This window comes from Gregarina niphandrodes (assembly GCF_000223845.1).
Source record: "Gregarina niphandrodes unplaced genomic scaffold scaffold00010, whole genome shotgun sequence".
NCBI classification, from domain to species: Eukaryota; Apicomplexa; class Conoidasida; order Eugregarinorida; family Gregarinidae; genus Gregarina; species Gregarina niphandrodes.
In genome coordinates this window covers 99,189-123,514 of record NW_011645780.1, presented here as the reverse complement: position 1 = coordinate 123,514, position 24,326 = coordinate 99,189, and the positions used below count along the sequence as shown (strand labels likewise).

The following is a 24,326-nucleotide window of genomic DNA, read 5'->3' as shown; positions in this document are numbered from 1 at the left end:
CACACACGTGTGCGTGAAAACATTTACATGGCGGATTGGCACTCGTTCCTGCAGAGGGCTTGCCGTGTATCCTTCCAAGCCAGTCAGTTCCATGCTGCCGACCGTCTGGGGGTGGCGCCTCACGACGAGTTCGTGCTGAATATGCCGTTGATGGAGGTGTTACGAGATCAGATGGAAGTTTCGCAGGCGAGGAAGGAAAGGATAATAGACGAGCTGAAAGACTGGAGTTTGAAGGGCAGCAAGCGAAAGTCGATTTGGGTGCCTTTGATCCAGTTGACATGTTTCGTGTATTTCCGCGATGCTGAGGGTGATCATCGATGCAGAAAAGCAAGGTTAGGATTATTCTCAGAACTTGGGAACATTATTCTCGGTGTTCTCGTTGGGGACATGTACGTGTGTGGAGCCATGAGTTGGTCTGCATTGGAGAGGTTTGAAATCCGAACGGAAGCCATAGATTCGACGGATGTGTGCGCTGAAGATTTGATAAACATTGCCTCATGTGCTGCTCCAGTCCCCTATTCTTATAACAAGATGTCTTGTATGCAGTGTTGTCCGTCTACCACCGCCGCCGCTGCCAATGCGTTCACTGCCAATGCGTTCCGTCCGAGTAGCCCGAATAATTATAGCGAGGTACCCTCACCTGCCTGCCGCAACCTTGGCGAACGGTGGAAACGACGGACTCGACATCTAAGGATGCTTCGCAGCTCAACCAGGCCCGCTAGTGGCTCCGGTCAAGGAGGCAGGTCTCCTTCACTCAGGGCGCGCTGGATGGCTTCGCTTAAGTCCACCCTGGCCGCAGAGCAACGTGATGGTTACGCCGCCAATTACCAATTCTGCAAATGGATTTCTGACTCTAATACACACCGCCAGGCTAGACTCATTTTCACCGACAACAAAGAGTGCCTGTTCACATTTCCTTCTGGACGTGAACTCGCCATCTTCTGTCAAATGGTGACCCTTGTGATGATCTTTCAACAATCAGAGGTCCTGAAAATCACTACCCATCACTAAGTAGTGAGTGAGTGGTCATCGTCCTGATTATCACTAAGTGGTCATCGTCCTGATTATCACTAAGTGGTCATCCTGATTATCACTAAGTGGTCATCCTGATTGTTCTTGGGCCATCCTGACTTTCCGTCCTGATTTCACTCCGGTGGTGAGGCACTCCAGTAATAAGACTGTCTGGTGCTGACTGAGTCAGGTCGTGTTGGTGGTTACTTGAAAGCGAGGATCAGATAGACGATGGTGAATAAGAGGAGGAGTGCGCCGCCAATGTAGAGGAACCATTTGGTGGTCCAGGTGATACTTGCAGCTATGTTTTGAAGGCTTTGTCCGAGTCCTTGCCAGTCGACGTAGTCTCTATTTTCGAGGACGGGATCTAGGTAGGGATTACGGTTAGGTTCTTCTCTGCCTTTTCCAACAGGGTTAGCAGTGGCGTCATTTTGTGAGACTACAGCGATCTCATACTCAAGTTGTCCCTGGACCACGTCAGGCTCATTAGGATGGTAGCACTTAGTCCATGTGCGGGGTATGGTGTACTCATCTTTGCGTCTCTGCGCGAGCGCAAAGTCGCGCTGGAGATCGATTGTGCAAGTCCCAAGCAGGTCTCCGACGCCGATCAGCGAGTGGTGGTGTATCGAGAATTGAACTGTAGAAAAGCGGGCGGGAATGAAGATGCTAAAAACCATCCGCCAATTGAAGGTAGCTGAACCGTCTCGTGAGTTGTAATGAGTGTCGGTCCACTGTGCCTCTAAGGAGTCATCGAGGTGTCGGAAGCTACAGGACACATTGAGACTTACACTACTCGTATTGCCCATCTGGCAATCCTTAAGCTGCCAAACAACTACTCGTAGTTGGTGTGGTTGTGGCTCGGATGAAGACAGGACTGCCACAGGCATCGACTGCGCCTCCGCCGCCGTCAGCATTTCGACCCAACAACTGAGCACACCCGTAACCGAGTGAAGACGTCCCGTGGAACCCAGCAAGCCTTGGCCTAAACCTTGGCCTAGACCTGCCGAAGCGCTCTCGTGGCGTCTCAGGACGCGCGCCTCTATCGGAACCTGATTCGCGGCGACCATATGTCGGTACTCCGGCAGCCACCAACGGTCCTGCAAATTTACCACGGTTCCGCCGACCTCCTCGTCCTGCAGCGTGCCCGTCTGCATCAGACGGATGCGCAATGCCCCCATGCTAGGTAGGTCCACGACGAAGCGGTAGCACTTGTTGAAAACTGGATTTAAGTTACCGCTACGCGCATTAGATCGATCAAACACCGAGGCCTCACTGCTAGCGTTGCCGGGAAAGTCCAGGGTCAAATAGAACTCTGTAGAAAGACCTACACTTGTCGACGCCTTTACATCCTGTACAGATAAGCAATAAACACGCACCTCGATGTTGTTGGCGTGCAAGTCCGTCCCCGCTTTACGTTTCTTGTGGAACTCGTTGAGGCGTTCACTACCGCGCCCGCCAGTGCTCCCCCGGCCGACGGCATTGGCACTGGGACGGCCGCCTCCGGCCGCAGATTCTTGGTCGGCGGCGGTGTGCTGCGTGATAAGCACGTTGAACTTAATCTTGCCCGTCGCCACCGGGAACACGCCTGGGGAAGGCTGCACGAGACTGACTGTTTGGTATGGTAACTGGCCCATGTCCATGAAATCCTCCAGTGGACCGCTGATGCGCTCCTTGCGCTCGTCGTCGGTTAGGTCTGTTTCTTCTTTGGCGCGCATGTTGAACATGAGCGACTTGACATTGTAGCTACGCACCAACGCCTGGCCATCTATGCCCTTGGGCACATAAAAGTCCGCCTCCTCGTCCATGATCTTGCCTGGCGGATCTATATGTACCCGCTCGGCAGTCTCAGGTGCGACGAAGAGCATGCTATCGCACACACGTGCGTTGGCGGGTCGTGCGTGCGATCGGAGCTCGTCGTCCGCGAGCGCATTGTCGTCCTCGCCGGATTTATGCCCCCTTGCGTTATGCAATAGGCCACCCAAGTCTCGATCAAGACCCAAACTGCGACCAAGTCCCTGACCGTCTCGAGCTACGTCGTCGTAGAAAACGGGGGCGAACAGCTCTTGGGCTATTTCCCGTTCCACCGGTGTGTACCATGGGATGTACTGGCTCAGCGGCAGGATACCGAGAAGAGCAGGCTCATTGTATTGGTTATCATTGTAAACATATATTTCCAGGTAGGCAAAGTGGAAAGATCTCTTCGGCAGATGTAGGTCCACTTGAAAGTTCTGATTAAATTCGTAACACAATCCCGCACTCGCCGTCCCCCCAGAAGTACCTTGGACCGTGTTCAAAGGCGCACTGGAGAACGCCGACCATAGGTGATTGTCCGACTCTTTCACGTCTCGGCCATACGCTACTTTCACCTTCGGCAAAAATAACGGAGTAGATGAGACGATACCGAACACGCAAAGCAGAACCGAACATTCATATGTAGATGGTCTCACGTCATCGTAGTATGGGTACTGGTCTTGTTCCTCTATATTCAGAATTTCAAAAGCGCACAAAATCCGACCTGCTGGCTCTCCCTCAAGAGATAACGATAACCACACCGGGGCTTCCGCCCAAGCCTTTGGAACTTTAGATATGCTAAAGGTGGTCGATCCAACCAACTCATCGGAATAACCCGAACCCAAAATGCCCGTCGCTTGCAGGTTGAGCGGTAGCGCACTGTGCGACGTACGCACACTTGCCTTGTTGTAGACGGATATTGAGATGTCATTGGCCAAGGTTATATCATCAGGTAACTTGACCACGTTCTCATAAGATTGATAAAACTGCGGATTGCATGAATGAATAATCTCACGGGTAATCCACGAGTCACTACCCAACTCAATCTTCACATAAGGTGACGGCAGTTGACCGGAAGATGTGCATTTCAAGTTAGCTAACTCGTACAAGAAACAGCGGAAAATATACTTCCGTGCATTATATGCCTTGTCAATGTAGACCGGAGCCGCTGACGGAACCGCTGATCGAACCGGTCCTGTACCACTGGGGATGGATCCAGCTACCGAACTAGGAGGAAGCCCGCTAGGTATCTCGGCGGCCTTGGTATCTGCTAAGACAAAACGTGCCAGTATCTTAAAGGCGCTGGTCTCTGTCCCCAGAGTTTTAAGAGGAATCCAGACAGGCTTAGAGCCATAACCCGTTATCTGCTGCAGAGTAAGATATGTGTAAGCAATTCTCTGCAACTCTGTAGCCCCTCCACTACCGCCACCTCCAAATAAGTTTGCAGCGCTGTCAAGCAACCCCGCTCCTGCCGCAGCCCCGGGCGCCCCAAGGAGACCGCCCAGCAGAGGTGTAGGCATGATAGCTCCAGCCGCGTTGCTGACAAATTCTTCCAACAAGTTGCTCGGAGTAGACGAATGCAGATAAATGAACGCCAACCAGGCATCCTTCATGTCCGTTACCATCAGGTGAAGAGGATCTAAATGCCCTTCACCTGCCTCCGACCGGAATCGATAGCCCTCTTCTGATGTGTGGCTTACAAGACCAGAAAAGGACTTAATAGGACCGACTGCAAGCTCCACCTTCAAGGGCCCAACGTTACCCACCGTGGAAGCAATCTCAAAGATTTGTCCATGCAACTCATAAGAATGTGTCTCAGGTAAAGGCGCCATGCCACAGGACGATGTCAATACCTTAGAAGGCTTATGAACATTGCGCACTGCTATTTGGATAAGCAGCCGCCCAACATAACTGTTCGGACTCACCAGCTGAGGCGGGGTCTCGTCGTAATTCGAACAGACGGAATCCTGGGTCATAGTCACTGCCTGAAAAGCGTCGGTAGCCATCGTCGTCATATTCATCCACTGGCTCTCCAACTCAGATGTCGGCTGGTTCCAGTAGTAGTCTATCCACATCATTTTATGGTTTAAAGAACCACTCAAAATGGTCTCCAGCGAAATTAAATGGTAGCCAAAGAGCACTGGTGCCTTCGAACCATTATACAAGCCTATTCTGACATATCCATCAAGCGCGGGCAACTGCGCCGGAACAGAGAGTTGGGTGTTCCAATCCGGATTACTATTGAGCGGTATAACACGTGTGTGCGCGCGGTTTATGCCATGAAGTACTTCGATAAACGGCTCACTAATATTCTGTCCCAGTAGCCGGGTAGTAGCTATGTCTTGTCCTTTGTAAATATTGATAAGAAGATTATAGTTCTGCGACGACTGTATTGATGCGGATGATGAGCTGATACCATCCTGATTTGCCAATCGAACATTGTCTCGATCTGATTTTACACTAACAGAGATGCATATTTTCCCTACGTCCATGGTCGGGTCTTCTGGATTTAGGAGAGACTGCCAGAATTGAATAGTACTCCGACCGGTTCGCTCGTAAATCGTTCGAGGACATATCGAACATTTTCCAATCACTTCGGAACTCAAAGTAAATTTGTGATACGACGTAATCTCTACTAAATGACAGCCCAAATCATGTATCGTCGCCTTCAAGTGGAAGCTAGAATGCTGATCATAAGCCGTTGACGCTGCAGCTTGACGGACCGGTGTTTGGGTCTCTTGAGTGCCCAACCGAATAGAGTGCCACTGATTAGGTAGAGTACTGGTTTGTCCGACGCACTTCAAATCCTTAGTCTCATGTAAGGTCACTGCTATAGACCACTCAACTAGCTCTCTGCGTTCAATAAACGGGTCCACAGCCATGGTCTCCATCAAGCCGCAACAGATCCCGTTTAGTCTGTAAAACACACTTGCAAGACATACCTGCAAAGCATACCTATTGTCTGTTTATGGGGACAGCAGAAAATAACCTCTACAGTCACTCCATTGAACTTGACTATTCTCAAACTATATATAATACCGCTTGGGTCAGATCATTTCGAGAACTGGAACGAAAAAATGAGCGCGAAGAGATCATCGACCATCAAATCCCTCTGACCAGCATTCTACAGGCCATCATCCCACAGGCCAGCATTCTACAGGCCAGCGTTGTAGAGACCAGCGTTCTCTCAGGACCGAATTTTCTTCGGAGTGGGCGCAATTTTAAGATACATATTCTGCAAATGTTCTTCCAAATTCGACAATTCCTGAGCCGCTGGTAGGAGGTTGTAACGCGGTTGGCTAGCACTGTCTGCTGGGGCGCTCTGGCCAAAGGCAGCTGCTGTGTTGGTAGGGCTGGGAGTTATATGATTTTCAATTTTGATATAGAGGTCGGGATCCGAGCTGGATTGGTTGGTGTCTAGGATGCCAGGCGCAAATAATGTGTCTGGGGTCATGACTGGTAAGGGGACTTCCAACAAGTCTTCCAGTGATTCCTTGTAGTTGGGGTCATCATACCAGATACAGCAGCCTCCGTCGGAAACTAGATTGGTTTTGGTACATCCTACTCCCTTATTCCTACAATTTGCATGATACCAAACCTTTTCTTTTTCAGTGCATGCCAAAGTAATAGCAAGACCCAAAATCTGGGCTCTACCTACACGGCCAGCCCGATGGAACCACTGATCAATGTCGTCCGGAATGTTCATCATGATCATGAAAGGGAGAGCGGGAATGTCAATGCCTCGGGCTGCCACATCCGTACAAATTAAGAAGCGAACATCACCCTCTTTGAAATGGGCAAGATTCTGTTCTCGCTCTCGCTGGTCTCTCATACCCGCCAGTACTACGCAAGAATACGGGTTCTCTTTGCCTCCTTCGCGTTTTCCTCTAAACCTCTCCCCGTTCGCCGCTCCTTTTGCGGCGCCCAGTGAATTAAGATACGTCTCCATGTTAGTGCAGTCCACGTTCGTACGACAGAAAATTAGGCACGACGGCATCTTCAAGGTATCCGCAATTGCCACCGCAATTCGAGGCTTCAAGGACTTGTTTATTTGGCTCTTCTTCCCCTCCGGAGATCCACTAAACCTCGCCGCTTCATTGGCGTGAACTCCGTCAGTGGGCGGCTCTCGATCCAAAAGGGTTGTTCCGTCCTTCAATTTCACAGACTTCAATAACAGTTCGTACCGCTCCGGATGGTTAGCATCAATGACATATAAACATGCTCGCACACTGTCCGGTACGTGAGGACGTCCTTTCAGGTCCACCCAAACTGCGTCATGGGTCAAGTTCTCGATCATGCCCCGTACCTTCTTGTCGTGCAATGTTGCCGATACAAACAGTGTCTGAACCCTCCTCCCAACGCTAGCCATAGCGCGCTGCTGAATCTTGCTAACAAATTCCCGGTCGTCGTTCTTAAGCAACTCATCGCCCTCATCCAAGATCAGAAATCGCAACTTATTCAAACACAAATCTCCTTTCAGGCTCAGGTGGGTTATTGCCCGTAAAGTTCCAACAACCACGTCCACTCCTTTTCGCAGTTTGTCCACTATCTCATGGTCATTGCCGCGTCCGCCAGTACAGAGCAATGCTCGAATGTCGGGTGATGAAAGATACTTGGAGTATTGAAGAATACAGGCATACGTCTGCTGCGCCAAGTCTCGGGTTGGCTCTAAAATTACACATATAGGACTTCTCTCGTCGTCTGGTGGTCCGGATGCATTTCCAGCAATTCCTAGGTCTTCTGATCGTACACTATTAATAGGCGCATAGCCCTCAAACGTATACAGAAGGTCCTCTCCGGAAATTTTGACATGCGCTCCCTTGCCGCACACGTGTGCTTTAACTGCGCGATCCTTTACTATGCCAAAAGCAACGCCTTGGCGTTCCCCATTGATGGCCCACTCTACTGTATTGCCAGTTTTATCTATCAATACAGATATTGTGTCCCCTTGGCGGAACGGCCGCCCGTAGGTATCAAAAGTTCTATTATAGCTTTTCTTTCCTGTGCTGCCAAAGCCCCAGGAATGGCTGTCGCAGCCCAAATCGAGCGTCGCTCCGGCGGTGCTTATTCCTATTCGCGTCAGGCCCTCGGTCAACAAAGTGGCCTCGAAACAGTACTTTCCGCTTGCGATGGGAGGGTTGCACCTGATTCCTTGCCACCTGGCATCATTGTCGCATCTAATCTCGCCTCCCTCCTGAGTGAATAGGACTTGAGGGTCCTTATCGTTAATATCGGGTTGTAAGCGAGTCGACACTGTAGCTGCCGGTACCTCTCCCATATCTGAAGCACATCCCTTGACAAGTAGCTCATGAACTATTTGACAACAAGGCATACCAAAAGCACCCGTTTTACCACTACCAGTTTCAGCTGCCGCGCATACATCTCGGCCCGTCAATATATTAGGGATCACTTCTTGCTGAATGGCTGTAGGCAAAAGCCACCCTTCCTCTTCCACTGCGCGAATTATCTCGGGACATATACCCAGTTCCTCAAACGCCGACATTTCCTCACAAAATTTCCCATCTCCCCCCCCCCCTCCAAGCCACTCTCCCCTTCTCCCTTTTTAAAAACCGTTTGGCAGATTCCCCCCTTGACAGATTCCCTCCCTAATGACTCCCTTTCTGGTAACAAGATACTTAATGCTCTGACTCTAATCTGTCTGGTGACTTCTGGTAACAAAATTCGGAATCGAATCTTGCAGCTGTCTTATTTGGGGAGCCGTACCAAGTCTTATCGCACCAAGCCTTACCGTGCCTATCAAAAATCTGTACACTAGGTGAATGTTCATTCGTTGATTCTGTAAAATTCTTGGTGCACCTCTATCACAAATTATCATGACCGCATACTACACTTCTGTGGTGAATTATCTGACTGATACTACTACTGTATATTGACTATCTTCATGAGATTGGTATGTCCGGATACATCTTCGAGAATGCCGTGAACACATACGACGGAGTCTCCAGGTTTGGCATATTTTCTGTCCTTTGCATGGGCAACAGCCTTTCTGATGATAGAGTCTGTACCTTGGAAGGAGTCTACCTTGATGGGAATGACTCCTCTGACAAAGGAAAGCTGAGCGATAGAAATGTCTGAGGCGGATACAGCTAGTATAATTTGGGGTGGTTTGTACTTGGCAAGAAGCCTGGCGGTGAGGCCGGTTTCTGTTAGTGCGATGATACAAGAGGCGTTCACGTCTTCGGCAGATTCCACAGCAGAGCAGCAAACCGCTTCAGGCACACTGAGAGAGCCGGTTAGAGTAACAGAACTGTGTATGGCTTTGTAGAGAGATGGGTAGTCCAAGCAGGACTCCGCTTCTAGACATGTGCGTGATAGCATTTGGACTGCATTCACTGGGAAGGCCCCATTTGCTGACTCTCCTGAGAGCATAACACAATCACACCCGTCCAACACCGCATTAGCAACATCAGACACCTCCGCCCGTGTCGGACGGGGTGCATTTATCATGGACTCTAGCATCTGTGTAGCTACAATCACAGGCTTCCCCACCAAATTGCACTTAGAAATAATCATCTTCTGTGCTAGAAAAACCTTCTCCAGGGGAATCTCCATGCCCATATCACCGCGAGCTATCATTACACCATCAGCCTCAGCGAGTATCTCATCAAAATGAATCAGACCTTCCTGGTTCTCTATCTTGGGTAATATCTTAAAATGTCTCCCAGCGTCTCCGAGAATTTTGCGAATATCTCGAATGTCCTGTGCACACTGAACAAATGATGCAGCAATGAAATGCATCCTGTTAGGAATACCGAAGGCTAGGAAATCGTTGATCTCTCTCTCCCCGCAAACAGGTAGATCTACCTTGGCGCCAGGTAGATTCATATTTTTCCGTTCTCCAATCTTGGCATTGTTCATCACCTCGGTTATAACGTGGTCATCTTGTACATCCATAACCTTTACAGACAAAGACCCATCTGCAATCAAAATTTGACTTCCCGGCTTCACAGTCTGAGGTAGCTTGGGGTATGTACAAGCAATACAATTCTCATCACCTAAAAAATTGTAGTCCGTTACGATCTTCAACTGCTGACCCTTCTTCAACTCAATAGCCTTCACACCCTCCTTAAACATACCAGTACGGATCTCCGGACCCTTAGTATCCAACAGCAAACCCAACTTCTTCTCTGGACGTTGCTTCATAGCCTCTCGAACGCGCTTCAAACATTCCCCGTGGGTCTCGTGATCCCCATGCGAAAAATTCAATCGACATACATCCATCCCCGCATCAATCATCTTCACTAACGTTTCCACGTCCCAACAGGCCGGCCCCATCGTACATATAATCTTCGTCCTACGAAGACTTCGTTCCAACTCCGATCTACTCCTAAAGATATCATCCAAAGCTATACGTTGGGCTTTGTTCATAAACTGAGAATTCTGCACACTCGTGTTCATGTTAAAAATCAAAATATTACAAACGTTCAACCACAAGGAGACATATCCAATGCTGAGCAAGTGTGCAACACTGAACAAACATACTATCCGGCAGCATAGCTATCCATGCCTCCCTTCATCAGCACCCTGCCATCGTATCTGTCATCGCCATCGTATCTGTCATCGCCATCGCGTCTGTGATGACTTGCGACCGTCAGTATTCATGGCAGCCATTTAAGTGTGATTCGGTCGGCACCCGGGGTGGGGCAGCATATATTGAGGAGATTTTGGGGGGATTTCGGGGCAATGGAGAACACCGAAGTACCCGACCCCATGAGGCCGGTGGTGGAGTCGGTGGTGGAGTCGGTGGCTGTTAAAGGCGTAGAAACCGAAGAGTCGGCACCTTCTACCGCAGTTCCGATGGAAGCTCACGCCGGGAGAGGAGTGGTTAATTCGGTCTCTAAGTGTTGTGATGCTTGTCAAGGTTTTGACAAGAAGTGTTTCAATATGATGGTCCCGAGCAACGTTGCTTGTTGTGTGGTGTGTGAGGCGCGTAACTACGGCCGTGCGAATATTTTACACACCGGTTTCTACGACCCCACGGCCACACTGCGTGTGGGAGTATGTGTGCCGCCCTGGTTGCGAACAGAGCTGAGTGAAGAGCTGCTCCGGGCGCTTAGACAGCGCATCCAGTGCGCGGTGCTGGACGTATTACGGTCGGAAAGGAATATCTCAACGACTGACTTTTCAGGCGAGTCCAGTGTCCGGTCAGCATACTGTTTGGTCAAGAATCCTCTGTACAAGAATCCTGGTCACATCGTCCAAGAGATCAACACAGCGGGCGACGCAAACACCCTTGGTAACAAGACTCACGACGGAACAGTCGACAATATCCCGGGCGGATTCTCAGGGGGGGATCCTGAAGCGGCAGTGTACGTGTTGGATTTAGTGTACACAAGTCCGTTTTGTGACGTGGTGAAAAAACGGAAGGGTCGTAAGCGATATATGAAGGAGCCGCCGTTGAATTGGTCTAGTCGTCCTTTGAAGCTGACAGTGGCGTTCCAGGCTTTGAACCATCCCATCGTATACCAAGGTCGTTACAATAAGCTAGCTAGAGATGTGGCGCAAACTAAATGGATCAATAATGAGTATACTTCTATTGAAGAATTGTTGGGAGCAAAGGCGAACCAAGTCCACCGTTGCTCAGAATTTAACCTCATTGGATCAGGGAGAGAAGATGTCGATGTAAAAATGCTTGGACAAGGTAGACCTTTTTTGTTAGTGCTCAAGAACTCGAAAATTCTACCATCCTGCCGCAAGATTAAAGAGGATCCGACGGAGGCGACGATTAGCCAGGAGGAGGAGGTTATCCCCTTGATGGCTGAGTCGTACCGTTTGCGAGATGGAGACGTTTTGATACATGATTTGCGCTTGATTTCTGAAGGTTTCAAACAAGTCTCACAAACTACGAAAGCATTCCAGGAGACAATCGCAAAGAAGCTCAAGATGTACTCCGCTCAGATTACGACGAACAAAGCTGTGGACGTAAATTCATTCAATGATCAATTCGACAAGATTTTGAATGTTGACACAATACCATGTGACCCATCATGTTCCAGAGAGTGTGTTCTAATTTCCAAGAACGCGGACTCCTTATACAATATCCAGTCCATGCCATCTGTACCGGCGTTGGAGGTTGAACAGCGGACGCCTTTAAGAGTTGCTCATCGTCGGGCGGACCTGATTCGGAAACGGAACATTTACAGCATGCGGATAACGTTGAACAGTTCACCGGTAATTCACGATGACTTTTCCCGTAACGTAACGAATTCCTCTACAACGATTTCTCCTTCTTGCAAGTATACATTGGAGATCTTAGGTAGCGCCGGACTTTATATCAAAGAGTTCGTGCACAGCGATTTAGGAAGAACTAAACCTTCTCTGGCCGCATTGTTCAGAGAGACTGATGTCACATGCGACATAACACAATTAGATGTACTCAACCTGCTGGCTCTTGACAATAAAGTTACCCTCGAAGAAGACTCTTAACTACCTCCTTCAATTTTTTGCAACAATTTCTTGCAACAACACTCCCTAGACACACTTCTTTTCAAACATATAATTACTACCCCCGAACCTAATGATACCGACCTAATGACCGAACAAAACAGCTCTTATCATCACACCAACGACGCGTCCTCTTGGTGTGGTGGTGGGGTGGTGGACGAACGGACGGAATCATCTGTGACGGAATCATCTGTGACGGAATCATCAAGGACGGAATCATCAAGGTGCAGGTGTGGATGGAATAATCAAGGTGGATGGCAGGGGATATGTTTAGAGGGTGACGACAAGTTTCTTGGCTGAAAGGCCGCCTTTCGCGTAGAGAGAAACGGCGTTCTGAATTTCATCCAGACCGTGCCCAACGATGGACGGTTTGGGAGCCGCTAGGAAGGTGCCTTTCTTGAGTGCTTCCGGTAAGAAATCGTTACAGACTGCCTTGCCGACTTGGTTATCCTTGATAGTAGATGCCCAGACATGTTTGCAAGGTATGTCCGGGTATTGGGAAGGGTCTCCGCGTGTGAGTGCCACAAACTTGACGCCGTTCAGCTGCCGGACTACGTCCATGCATACTGGTGTAGCAGTATCTCCTCCAATGCACTCCATGGTCCCGGCAAAGGTTTTGTTCTTGAGTATTTTTACGAGATCCTCCACTATGGTCGGACTCTTGTAGTCTAAGACCTGGGCAGCTCCAAGATTCTTGACATACTCGAAATTGTGTGGCGACGCGGTGCTGATTACTTCATAACCCGCGGCAACTGCGAGCTGGACTGCGTTACTACCTACTGAAGACGAGCCCCCCCAGATAAGTACAGTTTCGTTCTTGGATCGCTGCGCAGGAACAGTGGGGTACTGCAACTTCAAGAAATCGTCCTGGAATAATCCTGCTGCCGCCGTTGCGAAGCCCAAAGGAAGAACTGAAGCTTCTTCAAAACTGAGCTCATCTGGCAACCCTGTAACAAGATTCTCGGGTACCACGGTGAATAATTGAAAGGCGTCATGCTTATTCTCCCTCGTCATCATACCAATGGCCTGACCCAGAACCCTATCTCCCTTCTTGTACAATGTAACACCCGGACCCACTTCAACCACCTCCCCTGCTAAGTCGTGTCCTAGAATTGTCGGGTACTTGAAGGAGAAGAAATCTAACGTTTGAACAGCAATATCCACAGGGTTCACTGCCACCGCCCGGTTCCTAACCAACACCTCTCCCTCACCCGGCGTCCACATAGGGGCCTCCTTCACCTCGAACCGAGCCGCCTTCGCCTCCATCTGCCATGCCGCCCAGTTCCCAGTGTCTTGAACATTCATAGCCAACAATAGGTTACACACTTTTTTGCTCCCGGCTGGAAACAACCCTCTACGGGCGACTGCGCGTTCCTGCTTAAAAGGGAGAGCATATTTTAGCGCGTCAATTAATCGAGGTGTACAGATGTTTACTTTGAGACTTCTTGCTTTGATTGGTGGTATCTTTGGTGAAGAGATCAGCCAGCGTGGTGGTGAGACTGGACTGGGTCTTCCTCAGGTTTTGCCTGACTTGAAACCCGTGGATGATGCGCAAAGATGGGCTGATAGAACGAAGACGAGTACTTTGACAAAGGACGCCAAGCCAAGAGTTGTTTACGGAGAAAGGTACTTCCAGACCCGGCAGCCAGAGGTGTGTAACTTCCCCATGGAGATTGTAATCTTGCAAGACCTTACTGATTCTTTCTCTGACAACATTGTGCAGATGAAGAATGTGCAGCTCCACCAGATGATTGATGGGCTCGCACAGAGTCACCCTGGCAGCAAATTCAGTATGGTCAGCTTTCAAGACAAGGCCATCTACCCTCTGGGAAATCGGGACGACGCTTGCTGGACGTTTTATAGCGACTTCTCCACCGACACCCAGCCGGTATACGACGCGTATGCTCAGGCAGTCTCTTATGGTGGCGCGGACGCCCCCGAAAACCACTTTGGTGCAATTCTCGCAGCCATGGAATCCAGCAACATCAGCTGGTCCCCTCTGGGTTCCGAGTACACTCGACTTATTGTGGTCGTCACTGATGCTGCGCCGCACCATGCTGACGATGGTCTCAACCCCGATCCCGCGACCCTCAAGCCCTGGCAAGGGGAGTACTCCGATGCCCAGGCAGCTGACCTTTGTCTCAAGACCTATTACCCTTCCGCCCAGCAAATGTACGACCAAATCGTCGCCCGTCAAACCTATATCGCGGCACTCGTGTTTGACGCCGACTGGGAGAAAGGCTGGGCCGCAACTGGTTGGAAGACCTTCAACAGGTTCCTCGCCCAACCCGAAGGCATGGTCGAACCCGATGCTGAGGACTCCTCTGGCTTCTGGACACAGCTGTCGAAGATCATAGACGTGATGGAGGCAGTTGAATGCTCCACTGACACCACCACTCCTGCTCCTGCTTCTACGACCACTGCCCCACCTCCGGCTCCTACGACCACTACCCCACCTCCAGCTCCTACGACCACTACCCCACCTCCAGCTCCTACGACCACTACCCCACCTCCGGTTCCTACCACCACCCCTGCTGAGTGCCCCCCGGCTATAGAGGTGACCGATGGAGATTGCATTCCCACGCCGGAAAACTGTTACTGCCAGCCCGACGTGCTGATCCAGTTGATGGAGAAGCCGGACAGATTCAACTTGGTCGGTGACGACCAGACCATCGTCAATTTTTAGATCAGAATATGTACAGAGTTTTGTTATAGTCACTTTATCTGTTCTGAAACGACTTGGTCGGAGCCTGAAAGAATCCCGTCAGCTGGTGCATGCAGACTGACTGAATGGGGTGCCAAGGCTCAGGACCTAGAGGGTCAATGTTACGTGTGTGTGCACACACTTTTGTCATGAGTTGCATAGCACGCATTACAGCACCATATCTTCAACACACATTCACTACCTCCCAACATACATCCACTATCTCTCAACATACATTCACTATCTCTCAACTCACATTCACTATCTCTCAACTTACATTCACTATCTCTCAACTTACATTCATTGACACTTCGAATAACCCCCTACGATACCTTTTACTGGGACCAATATAAATCGTGGGGGCATAACTAGCTCTTATGGTGTGTGTTCGCGGTGTGTTTGTATCGCACACACAATACCTTAAACCCCGCGGCTCAACATTAAAATAACATCCGGTTTAATGCGCAGCAACAAAACCAAACATCTCAGTGTTGATGTACTGCCGGCGGGTTTGTCTCTGTTACGGGCGTTGCTCCCAGATAAGGAACCAATAGAGTGCGAGAATCAGCAAAAGAGTCAGAATGGTCGTGGCTTTACTCTGCTTGGTCCTGCGGACTGGAGTTCATCGGAGGACAAGTTATGGGATTCTGTTGCTCCGCTTCAGGAGCTGTACGGCTCCTTTTGGTATTGGGCGAATGATATTCTTCTCAATGATTGGGATCATATGATCCCCTACCTAGTTAAACAAGAGTGGGAGGGGCAAGGTGGTTGTCGAACAGTTGCTACCCTTGCCCGAATTGCTGCTAAGATCGGACCAGGTCAAATTCCTACAATGTCCTATTATGAATGTTCCTCTGAAGACCATACGGAAAGAATAGCGTTCACAGAAGAAGTGTTCGAAATAGTGTTCAGACGACATTATCAAATCTGGTCTGACCATCTTGGATTTGACCAATTTGCAAGAGAGTTTAAAGAGGCTTTATTCCTCAGCATGCGAGACCTGTTCATTGACCGTCAAATGGACGAAAGTGCTATGGCAGAGACCAGTCATGGACTAAAAATTTTATCGTGGCAGGAATTAAGATGCCGTCTTCTTTGCCGTCTTTGTGAACATATACGAACTTGGAGTCAATGCAGCAGTCATATGGACGGTCACAGGGACAGTCGCACCGACCGTCACAGGATTCCGGGGGGGTTCACTAATTGGTTCCGAGCCATACGAGCTTCACGACCTTACGGCTTAGAGATTGTCGGAAAGCGATTAACGTGCATGAAATACGGTGACCTCATATCAATATTGCCAATGCACGACGAAAGGCGTTGGGTCGGTAAAGTGTGGGCGAATGGAGTGACGCATCTCCCGTGCTACTCTGTACGGTCCGGTGTGGTCAGATGTGCACTTGGGTTCGCGTGCGTTCGAGTCCAGGGATGCCCCCAAGCATCATGAAATGATTATGGAATATTTTGAAGCGCAAGGTAATAAGCTTAAACCTTGTAGTATGGAAGTTGATGAGATTGTGGATGAGATAGCTACGGTAGGACTCATACCAGATTCCGACAAACTCCTGGTGACCCAGATGGTTATTGACTACTTGCTGGAGTATTGGACCCCCCCTTCTAGTACGACCTTAGGTACGGTTTGTAGGGAGATTCGGCCTGCTCCGAATGACGAATTCCGTCGAGTGAAGGACGCAAAAGGCAAATTGCGGCGGCACATAAGTGATCTCGCCGCTGCAGCAAGGTATGAGGTGCTGTCGTCAGGTGTTGTTCCGGAAGATATAAGTACGTTGGGGGTCCCTTTTGTCATCTCAAGAAAACCTCAAGCGCCGTCGCTTCCTCTAGGCCCATTGATGTGGGCTTATGACATCTTAAGGTACGACTTGCTCCATGTGCTACCTGCCGGGTACATCAGGTCTATGAGGCGCATTCCCTCAGTGGTAGAACTGGCGCGGTATGCGGCATCCAAGTTACCCAAACCTGGTCATCAAACAAACCCGCTGTATTGCTACCCACATGAGTTGTACAACAACATTACAGAGGTCACAGATTTTCGTTCGTGGGTAGACGACACGATTGCATGTCGGCTCCAGTCACGTGAAACGGAGACACGTCTGCTCTGCTTACCAACGCAACACGACATCCGGAATACCATCAAAATGAAGTGGGCGGAACACCTTTTGCGCTCGTGTTGGGATAAGGCCGGACAGAGTAAGGACGGGGTGTCCAAACCCGTGTTCCTTGCGATGGTTTTTTCCCACGTGTGCGAGGTTATGCGATCAGAGTAAGATCATTCCGAGCAGCCCGGCCTGGCATTCCTAATCTTCTACTACTAGTTTCTCAGCCGTCACGCAGGGTGGTCGGGAGGTGAAGCCCAAGATTTCGGAAACCGCAGCTGGCTGTGAAGGTCTCCGCTAGTAAGCACCATATCGACCCGGCCGAGTACGTCCCCAACCACCCACCCTCAAAGCACCCTCCTCAATCTGGTGATTCTTAAATAGCCCCCCTTCTTGTAGCAGCCCACGAGCTTCATCCTGCACGCATTTCCCCGCTTGCAATTTTCGCCCACCATCATTGGTCGCTGGTGAGGTGCTCTGGTCCAGCGATTCAAATGTCCTTGATAATGTGAGACCGAAAATTGGATCGGTAAGATCAACATCTGCAGAGACGAGACGAATGTGCTGGCTCGGCTCAGAATATCAACGTCATAGGGTTTGTTACCGAATGGCTGTTTTTGAATTAGTCAAGGCTCGGTGCTTGGTTGATATGAGTCTTGGGTCTCGAGGTGTGTGCTCGTGTGTGTCAAGCGTGTGGCCAGTTCTGATTGAGGCTGTGGCTAATTGAGGGTGTGATTTATTCTCAATAAAATTGACGGGCGCCGTAATGGACGGCGTGCTGCAACCGTTAACTTTTCCGGCGTCCTGCTGTGTTTGTGGGGAAGGAGTTGTATACAGTTTGGTGAATGGGCAGATAGAACTGGCGCTTAATTCGAGCGGTTGTAAAAACGCTTTAGCGACCCTGATAACGACCTATGAGGCTGTTCAAGGTATCTTTCCTTCCAGACCTGCCCCAGAGGTCGTCTTCCCTCAGCCAGCCATCTCTTTCCCTTTGCCCGTCCTGTACCCACACAGTCGTCTTCTCACTAGCAGTCGTCTTCCCACTAGCAGTCGTCTTCTCACTAGCAGTCGTCTTCCCACTAGCAGTCGTCTTCCCACTAGCAGTCGTCTTCCCACTAGCACGTGATGTGGTTGTTTCAGGTATTTCCTCGTGGCCGTATTCTGAGAAAGATGGAACGGTGCAGTCCAAGGTAATAATGCCGTATAATCTGTTGATAGGTAATCTGAGCAAGTTGCCGACAAGTCTGGACTTAGTGGCATTGAATTACTTTGAGAGCCATATGTTGGATGTACCAGGCTTGGCGTATGAGATTTGGTTGTCACCGATACCCTGCAGCAATGAATTACTAAGTTGTTGCTGGCGTTGTGATGTAGTGCCGAAAAAGTCTCACAACGTTCTGAGCGAGGAAGGGACATATTTTAGCAGCGTCAGATTTATTCTTGGTTGGAATGGAATAGCTACGAATTTCCTTGAAAATGCCTGTCCATCAAATATTTATTGTAGCATTCTAGTTCCTTTATGGAAGGCACCTTTAATACAGTATACACGTGCTAACTTGTTGCAGAAGTTAACCTCGGAGCACATTCTGGACGTGATAAAAGCAGCCGCGTTCAATGGCTACCGTTTGATCTTCATTGCTGACAAACCTTTGGAGACGTTCTTGATGTTCGCGGACGTCCTTCATCAAGCTCTGCAACTCCTAAGGAACACGAACGTCCAGCGAGATAAAATCACACACATGGTCGGTAATGCACACACGGTAGGTAACGCCAGCCCCATGGGCGGTAATGCCAACCCCATGGGCGGTAATGCCAACCCCATGGGCGGTAATGCCAACCCCATGGGCGGTAATGCCAACCCCATGGGCGGTAATGCCAGCCCCAAACTTCTACTAGCAGGTCTGCCTGTTATTCGGAGGATCCTAGCCGTTATGGATACGTCCTTGGTGCTGTATGATAAGGGCGGGCTCGGCAACTTGGCGGACGCAATTCAGCCCCAGACGCCACACTGCTTTCTCCGATCAGGCTGTTTTGAGATTGAAACCTGCATGAGCAGCCTCATGCACAAAATGACCAACACGCACGTGCCCCTCCTGTTTCTTCTGACCGAAGCATCCCGGGTTCGAAGCATCATGGCGTCCATCCCAAAACCGGGAACGGACGTCTCTGGCTCCGCGGATCCGTCGATTGCGGAGACCACTTCAATGGAGACCACTTCAATGGAGACCACTTCAATGGATACCGCTTCAATGGATACCACTTCGATGCAGCCAAACTCACAAAAGCCGAAACTAAAGAAGTGGCCACTGCCGCTCGTCCAGGTTTCCGACATCACTACCTTCTCTGACAGCCAGCTGACGGAGTTGTTCACGGAGTGTGCGGACTTTAAAACCATAATCGTTGATTTCCAGGAGGCCGGCCGAATGGGCGGTCGGCGAGAGTACCCTGCATTCAGCGAGATTGCCGTGCACGAAGTCGTATACGAGCGGGGGTTCCCTGAAAACCTACCACCGCACATTAGCTTGCAAATGCTGCGGAACGAGCCCACCTCCTTTGGTGAACGGCACTTCGATGATGCCGTCTACAATGCCGCCTTACATGTCCCCATGGACGACCATGTTCTACACGTCTCGTCCTCCCTGGACCACTTTGAACCCGTTCGAGACCAAGAACTAAAGGAATTTATTCAGTCAGCCTTAGCCACCCCCGATGACCCAACAATCAGCCCTGCAACTAGCATTGCAGTTGCCAAGTCCGAAAAGGGTTTGAGGCCCAGCCTGAAAATGTCCTTGTTCAACTTCTTCGACACCACCAACTTCTTGGCCAACAGGACCTCAGACAGCGCTGCAGATTAAATCGCTGCTTGCGTCCCCGCAACCATAAGGCTAAACGTTTGCGTAGCTGCGTTGGCCGTGGGCGTGTCTAATGTTGACTTGTGGACACACACACCATGTGGACACACACACCACCACATCTTCACTGTGTGAACATTCGGTCTTGGGAAACTACCTTCAGACCTACTTAGCAGGTTCTATCTAACTTTTATACGGCGGACTGCTGGCGTTTCACTAAAATTCGGCTAACTATTTTCCTACTATTCCGGCGCTGCTCGAATGAGAGGAGACGCCAACTTGGTGTAGGTGACAATACCGTCGGTAACGGTGACGACGGGTCCTGGAGCGCTCACCAAAGTAGAGCTCTTCTTGGAAGGAAGACTGCACTTGCGTGCGTGGTCTGTTCGGTGAGGGTGGCTGTTAGTTTAGGCTGGCCCAGTTACTGAGCCGTCAGGGTGTGCGAACGGCACCCGTCGGTCGGGACCCGTCGGTAGAATTGTTTTTGCATGGCGTGAACCCCTACACCCTGGTACGCCGTTCAGTTTTCCGTTTGGTTTTCGGGTCGTTCGATCTTGAAGTAGCTTGCGGTCTTGGAGTAGCTTCCAAGAAGACCTGCTGTCTCAGTTAATTGCTGTTGGTGCTGTTGATGAGGTTCTGTATTTTTGTAATGGTTACCTTTTACGGGTGCTTCAGTGTGTTGGCGATTGTGTTTGGTGCGTCGAAGGGCTTGGCATCGGAGGTTACAGTAGATCAGCGCGGTGGGGAGCGTGGTGTTCCATTGAAGAGTGTGTTGCCTGTACTAGGTCCGGTCAACGAGACGGTGCGTTGGGACGAACGGGTATCAGGGCCAGTGGCAGGTGCGAACTCGTTGGTGAAGATCGCTCCAAAACCACAGGTTACTTACAGTTCGAAGTACTATGAGGGGCGGCAATCGGAAGTCTGTAACTTCCCGTTGGACATTGTTATCCTGCAGGACTTAACCGATTCGTTTTCGGACAACATCGAGGAGATGAAGAATGTCCAGCTGCACCAGATGATTGACGGACTTAGCAGCACACACCCCGGCAGTCGGTTCGCTCTCGTCGGCTTCCAAGACAAAGCTATCTTCCCTCTGGGCAACCGGGACGACGCTTGCTGGACCTTCTCTGCCGATCTCAGTACTGATCTGGAACCCATTTATGACAGCTACGCCGACGCCGTCTCGTATGGCGGAGCGGACGCCCCCGAAAACCACTTTGGCGCAATTCTCGCAGCCATGGAGTCCAGCTACATCAGCTGGTCCCCTCTGGGCTCCGAGTACACCAGACTTATTGTGGTCGTCACTGACGCTGCGCCCCACCATGCTGACGATGGTCTCAACCCCGACCCCGCGGCACTCAAACCCTGGCAAGGCGAGTACTCCGACGACCAGGCGCCGGACCTTTGCCTCAAAACCTACTACCCCTCGGCACAACAAATGTACGACCAAATCCTGGCCAGACAGACCTACATCGCCGCTCTCGTCTTTGACGGCGACTGGGAAAATGGCTGGGCCGCCGACGGCTGGAAAACCTTCAACCGGTTCCTTGGCCAACCCGAAGGCATGGTCGAACCCGATGCTGAGGACTCATCTGGCTTCTGGACACAACTGTCCAAGATTATAGACGTAATCCAGGCGATTGAATGCCCCCCTGAGACCACCACTCCGGCGCCTACCACTACCCCGGTTCCGTCGCCTACCACTACCCCGGCTCCGGCGCCTACCACTACCCCGGTTCCGGCGCCTACCACTACCCCGGTTCCGGCGCCTACCACTACCCCGGCTTCCGCGCCTACCACTACCCCGGCTCCGGCGCCTACCACTACCCCGGCTCCGGCGCCTACCACTACCCCGGCTCCGGCGCCTACCACTACCCCGGCTCCTGAGTGTACTCCGGTGGTAATCGCTGACGTGGACCCGGATTGCGTACCTAGTCCTGATAACTGTTACTGCAGACCGGATGTGATCATTAGCATTTTGGAGAGACCGGACTCTTTGCTGGTTGAGGCTAACGGCGACGTTATCCACTCCTTTTAGTTAGTTAGAAACTGTACCCATTCCACATCGTTTTTAAAACAGAGCATTTGTGCAGGAATATTGACTTTGTAACTAGGGTATGAATGGCAAAAGAAAACTTCTTGGACATGCTTAAGAACAGAACGGACATTGCCGCATACACCGAGGTCGGTCACCAATTCTGTCACGGTACCTGGATACGCCCCATGGATATACCCTCCACACTGTTAACATGCTTGTGTTTAGAGGCTGCAAGAAAAGCGAGATGACCTACAGGAGAAACTGATTGAAATTTTGGCGCCTCTAAGATCAGAGTTGGAGGATCCTGCATCGCTAGTTCGGCTAAAGGAATTGGTTGCGGTTGCTGAGAGCGTCGCGGAGCCCGAAGAAGGGGCGCCTTCTGGAGGGGCGTCTGAGATTGACTGTACAGACATTGTGGAGCTGCACCGCCAGATTGATCAGGTTCGTTTGACATTGACGTTAAAGCGCGGGGTTGCGATGGTCAAGGAGAAGTTGGTACATTTGTCGTCAATCGAAGACGAATATGAGCAAGTACAAGTGCTTGGGGACACCGTCGGCATCCACAAAGCTTTACTTGAGTACTCAGATTCGGCTAAGGTGCCTTTGATCCGTGAACTTCTACCTACAATTCAAATTCAAATCACCACAGAAAGAATTGCGGAAAACATCGAGATAAAACTAAGATCAGCTTACCGGATAGAAGTAGGGGAGGGCCCGGAGTCATATCTATCGCTCTATACCTCACCCAATTTCGAACGTCTATGCTGGGCACATATTGCTATGCAAGGAATTATGCCTGCGCCTCTGCACACACGTGTGCGCCGGCCAAAAACGCGCGCATCGAACCCTTTGAATCAGCAAAAGAAGGCCCAGCAAGACAGATCTGAACAGCAACAGGGGGGTGAACACCAACAGGGGGGTGAACACCAACAGAGGGGTGAGCAGCAAGGCGGGGTTGCGGAACAAAAGGACGAGGAACAAAAGCTGGACATGAGTTCCTTTACGGACTTCGCTTTGTCATTGAGGTTGACACTGTTTGAAAGGTTTGTTTCGGTTATCCTGAGTCAGAGGTGTCCTATTAAGTCGTTATATGAAGAGAACTTGGCACTCGGAATCCAAGTCTTAACTGTGAGCTTCATGAGGGGCGAGTACGGGGTCATTAAAGGAGAAGAGTTGATCCAGATACTTAGCCAGTTGACTGACCCGCTTCCCACTTGTGTGGTGAGTGAATGGGAGACTCATCTTGATGACGAACTGAAACATGCATTTATCAACGTGTGGGCGCCCGTCTATTTGGTTGAAGTGGAATCTATGAATTGTTGTGCGAACGGCCTGAAAGATGTTCTGCTACGTTGGGGAATCGTATTTGGAGGGACCCTGGTACAGCATGTTAAAGCTTACCTAACCGAGAAGCATCTGTTGTCTGTTACACGTTGTGACATGTCGTCACTCGTGATACCGATGACAACCAACGAATCTGAATGGCAACGTACGACGCCACAGTAACCAGGGATCACCGTGCTTCTGTTTACACAACGTTCCTCCCTGCATCTCTGTTTTATACACACTGTTTCTGCCCGAAAGAGCACATGAGAAGCACTGCAATCCGATCCCAACCTTAGAGTGTGCGGATGCAACCTATTTGCAACCAAATGATGATATCTTGCGTCGCTTTTTGAAGCTGACTGGTGTTCAGCTCACGACGTCTGAAGTAGAAGATTGCATGATCACTAACGGAGCTTTAACCTTGGCTATTGCAACCTACAGTTTATTTGCGGACATGATAAACGTCAAGGAGTCAGCTCCCTATTCCTATCGCGGTATCCCCCTATCGCCCCTATCGCCCCTATCGCAGTTTCCCCCTATCCATCCGGTATCAATATATCCCACCACTAGCCACTATTTCAGGTTATCGGATTCGTACTTCGACATGATTGACTCCCCTGTGCGGAGCTTCGTGGGTTACCGCTCTCTTGTGGATTGTGGTAACACGTTGGGTGACCTATATTTCCTTTTGATCGTATTGTTACGACAGCGATATTATTTGCACACGAAGAGAGAAAGAATTACGCCTCTAATTGGAAGCTGCTTCAAGCGTTTCTATGAAATCACCAAAGAGGCTCAGGAATCCAAGATCCCTCCCTCGCGCATCAGCGTCTCACTCATGCTTAACGCTATGATCTCCAATGAAGGACGATGCGAACTCGAAATAACCGCCGGGGAACGTCTTAAGACCATTTACTCCATTAAGGATGAACTCAGCGCGCTTCCGGAGTCCATCGCGCACAAGATACATGAACATATTACCCGGAAATCAAAAGAAGACGTCCATAACACTGTACTGCCCCCCC

At 50.3% G+C, this 24,326-nt stretch overlaps 13 protein-coding genes across 13 annotated transcripts; 9 read left to right on the top strand and 4 right to left on the bottom strand.

The window, feature by feature from the left end:
- Window positions 1-27: 27 nt before the first annotated feature.
- GNI_063840 (hypothetical protein) lies at window positions 28-1,011 on the top strand (the record flags this gene model as incomplete). Its single annotated transcript, XM_011131756.1, has 1 exon — window positions 28-1,011. One exon carries the CDS (start codon window positions 28-30, stop codon window positions 1,009-1,011), a length of 984 nt encoding a protein of 327 aa, XP_011130058.1.
- Window positions 1,012-1,214: 203 nt separating this feature from the next.
- On the bottom strand, window positions 1,215-5,693 carry GNI_063830 (putative C2 domain protein; the record flags this gene model as incomplete). The annotated part of the gene is made up of 1 exon (XM_011131755.1): window positions 1,215-5,693. One exon carries the CDS (start codon window positions 5,691-5,693, stop codon window positions 1,215-1,217), a length of 4,479 nt encoding a protein of 1,492 aa, XP_011130057.1.
- Window positions 5,694-5,989: 296 nt separating this feature from the next.
- On the bottom strand, window positions 5,990-8,305 carry GNI_063820 (putative ATP-dependent RNA helicase; the record flags this gene model as incomplete). The annotated part of the gene is made up of 1 exon (XM_011131754.1): window positions 5,990-8,305. One exon carries the CDS (start codon window positions 8,303-8,305, stop codon window positions 5,990-5,992), a length of 2,316 nt encoding a protein of 771 aa, XP_011130056.1.
- Window positions 8,306-8,682: 377 nt separating this feature from the next.
- GNI_063810 (pyruvate kinase) lies at window positions 8,683-10,221 on the bottom strand (the record flags this gene model as incomplete). The annotated part of the gene is made up of 1 exon (XM_011131753.1): window positions 8,683-10,221. The coding sequence occupies one exon, from the start codon at window positions 10,219-10,221 to the stop codon at window positions 8,683-8,685; it is 1,539 nt and encodes a 512-aa protein (XP_011130055.1).
- Window positions 10,222-10,506: 285 nt separating this feature from the next.
- On the top strand, window positions 10,507-12,249 carry GNI_063800 (hypothetical protein; the record flags this gene model as incomplete). Its single annotated transcript, XM_011131752.1, has 1 exon — window positions 10,507-12,249. One exon carries the CDS (start codon window positions 10,507-10,509, stop codon window positions 12,247-12,249), a length of 1,743 nt encoding a protein of 580 aa, XP_011130054.1.
- A 288-nt stretch (window positions 12,250-12,537) lies between these two features.
- GNI_063790 (zinc-binding dehydrogenase superfamily oxidoreductase) lies at window positions 12,538-13,572 on the bottom strand (the record flags this gene model as incomplete). The annotated part of the gene is made up of 1 exon (XM_011131751.1): window positions 12,538-13,572. One exon carries the CDS (start codon window positions 13,570-13,572, stop codon window positions 12,538-12,540), a length of 1,035 nt encoding a protein of 344 aa, XP_011130053.1.
- A 121-nt stretch (window positions 13,573-13,693) lies between these two features.
- Window positions 13,694-14,953, top strand: GNI_063780 (integrin beta chain; the record flags this gene model as incomplete). Its single annotated transcript, XM_011131750.1, has 1 exon — window positions 13,694-14,953. One exon carries the CDS (start codon window positions 13,694-13,696, stop codon window positions 14,951-14,953), a length of 1,260 nt encoding a protein of 419 aa, XP_011130052.1.
- A 478-nt stretch (window positions 14,954-15,431) lies between these two features.
- Window positions 15,432-16,081, top strand: GNI_063770 (hypothetical protein; the record flags this gene model as incomplete). The annotated part of the gene is made up of 2 exons (XM_011131749.1): window positions 15,432-15,999; window positions 16,047-16,081. 2 exons carry the CDS (start codon window positions 15,432-15,434, stop codon window positions 16,079-16,081), a joined length of 603 nt encoding a protein of 200 aa, XP_011130051.1.
- Window positions 16,082-16,419: 338 nt separating this feature from the next.
- Window positions 16,420-17,256, top strand: GNI_063760 (hypothetical protein; the record flags this gene model as incomplete). Its single annotated transcript, XM_011131748.1, has 2 exons — window positions 16,420-16,571; window positions 16,617-17,256. 2 exons carry the CDS (start codon window positions 16,420-16,422, stop codon window positions 17,254-17,256), a joined length of 792 nt encoding a protein of 263 aa, XP_011130050.1.
- Window positions 17,257-18,281: 1,025 nt separating this feature from the next.
- Window positions 18,282-19,940, top strand: GNI_063750 (hypothetical protein; the record flags this gene model as incomplete). The annotated part of the gene is made up of 1 exon (XM_011131747.1): window positions 18,282-19,940. The coding sequence occupies one exon, from the start codon at window positions 18,282-18,284 to the stop codon at window positions 19,938-19,940; it is 1,659 nt and encodes a 552-aa protein (XP_011130049.1).
- Window positions 19,941-20,586: 646 nt separating this feature from the next.
- GNI_063740 (integrin beta chain) lies at window positions 20,587-21,975 on the top strand (the record flags this gene model as incomplete). The annotated part of the gene is made up of 1 exon (XM_011131746.1): window positions 20,587-21,975. One exon carries the CDS (start codon window positions 20,587-20,589, stop codon window positions 21,973-21,975), a length of 1,389 nt encoding a protein of 462 aa, XP_011130048.1.
- An 83-nt stretch (window positions 21,976-22,058) lies between these two features.
- On the top strand, window positions 22,059-23,481 carry GNI_063730 (hypothetical protein; the record flags this gene model as incomplete). Its single annotated transcript, XM_011131745.1, has 2 exons — window positions 22,059-22,121; window positions 22,201-23,481. 2 exons carry the CDS (start codon window positions 22,059-22,061, stop codon window positions 23,479-23,481), a joined length of 1,344 nt encoding a protein of 447 aa, XP_011130047.1.
- Window positions 23,482-23,698: 217 nt separating this feature from the next.
- GNI_063720 (hypothetical protein) lies at window positions 23,699-24,313 on the top strand (the record flags this gene model as incomplete). The annotated part of the gene is made up of 1 exon (XM_011131744.1): window positions 23,699-24,313. A coding segment is annotated over one exon (615 nt), but the record flags the coding sequence as incomplete, so codon positions are not given.
- Window positions 24,314-24,326: the final 13 nt, after the last annotated feature.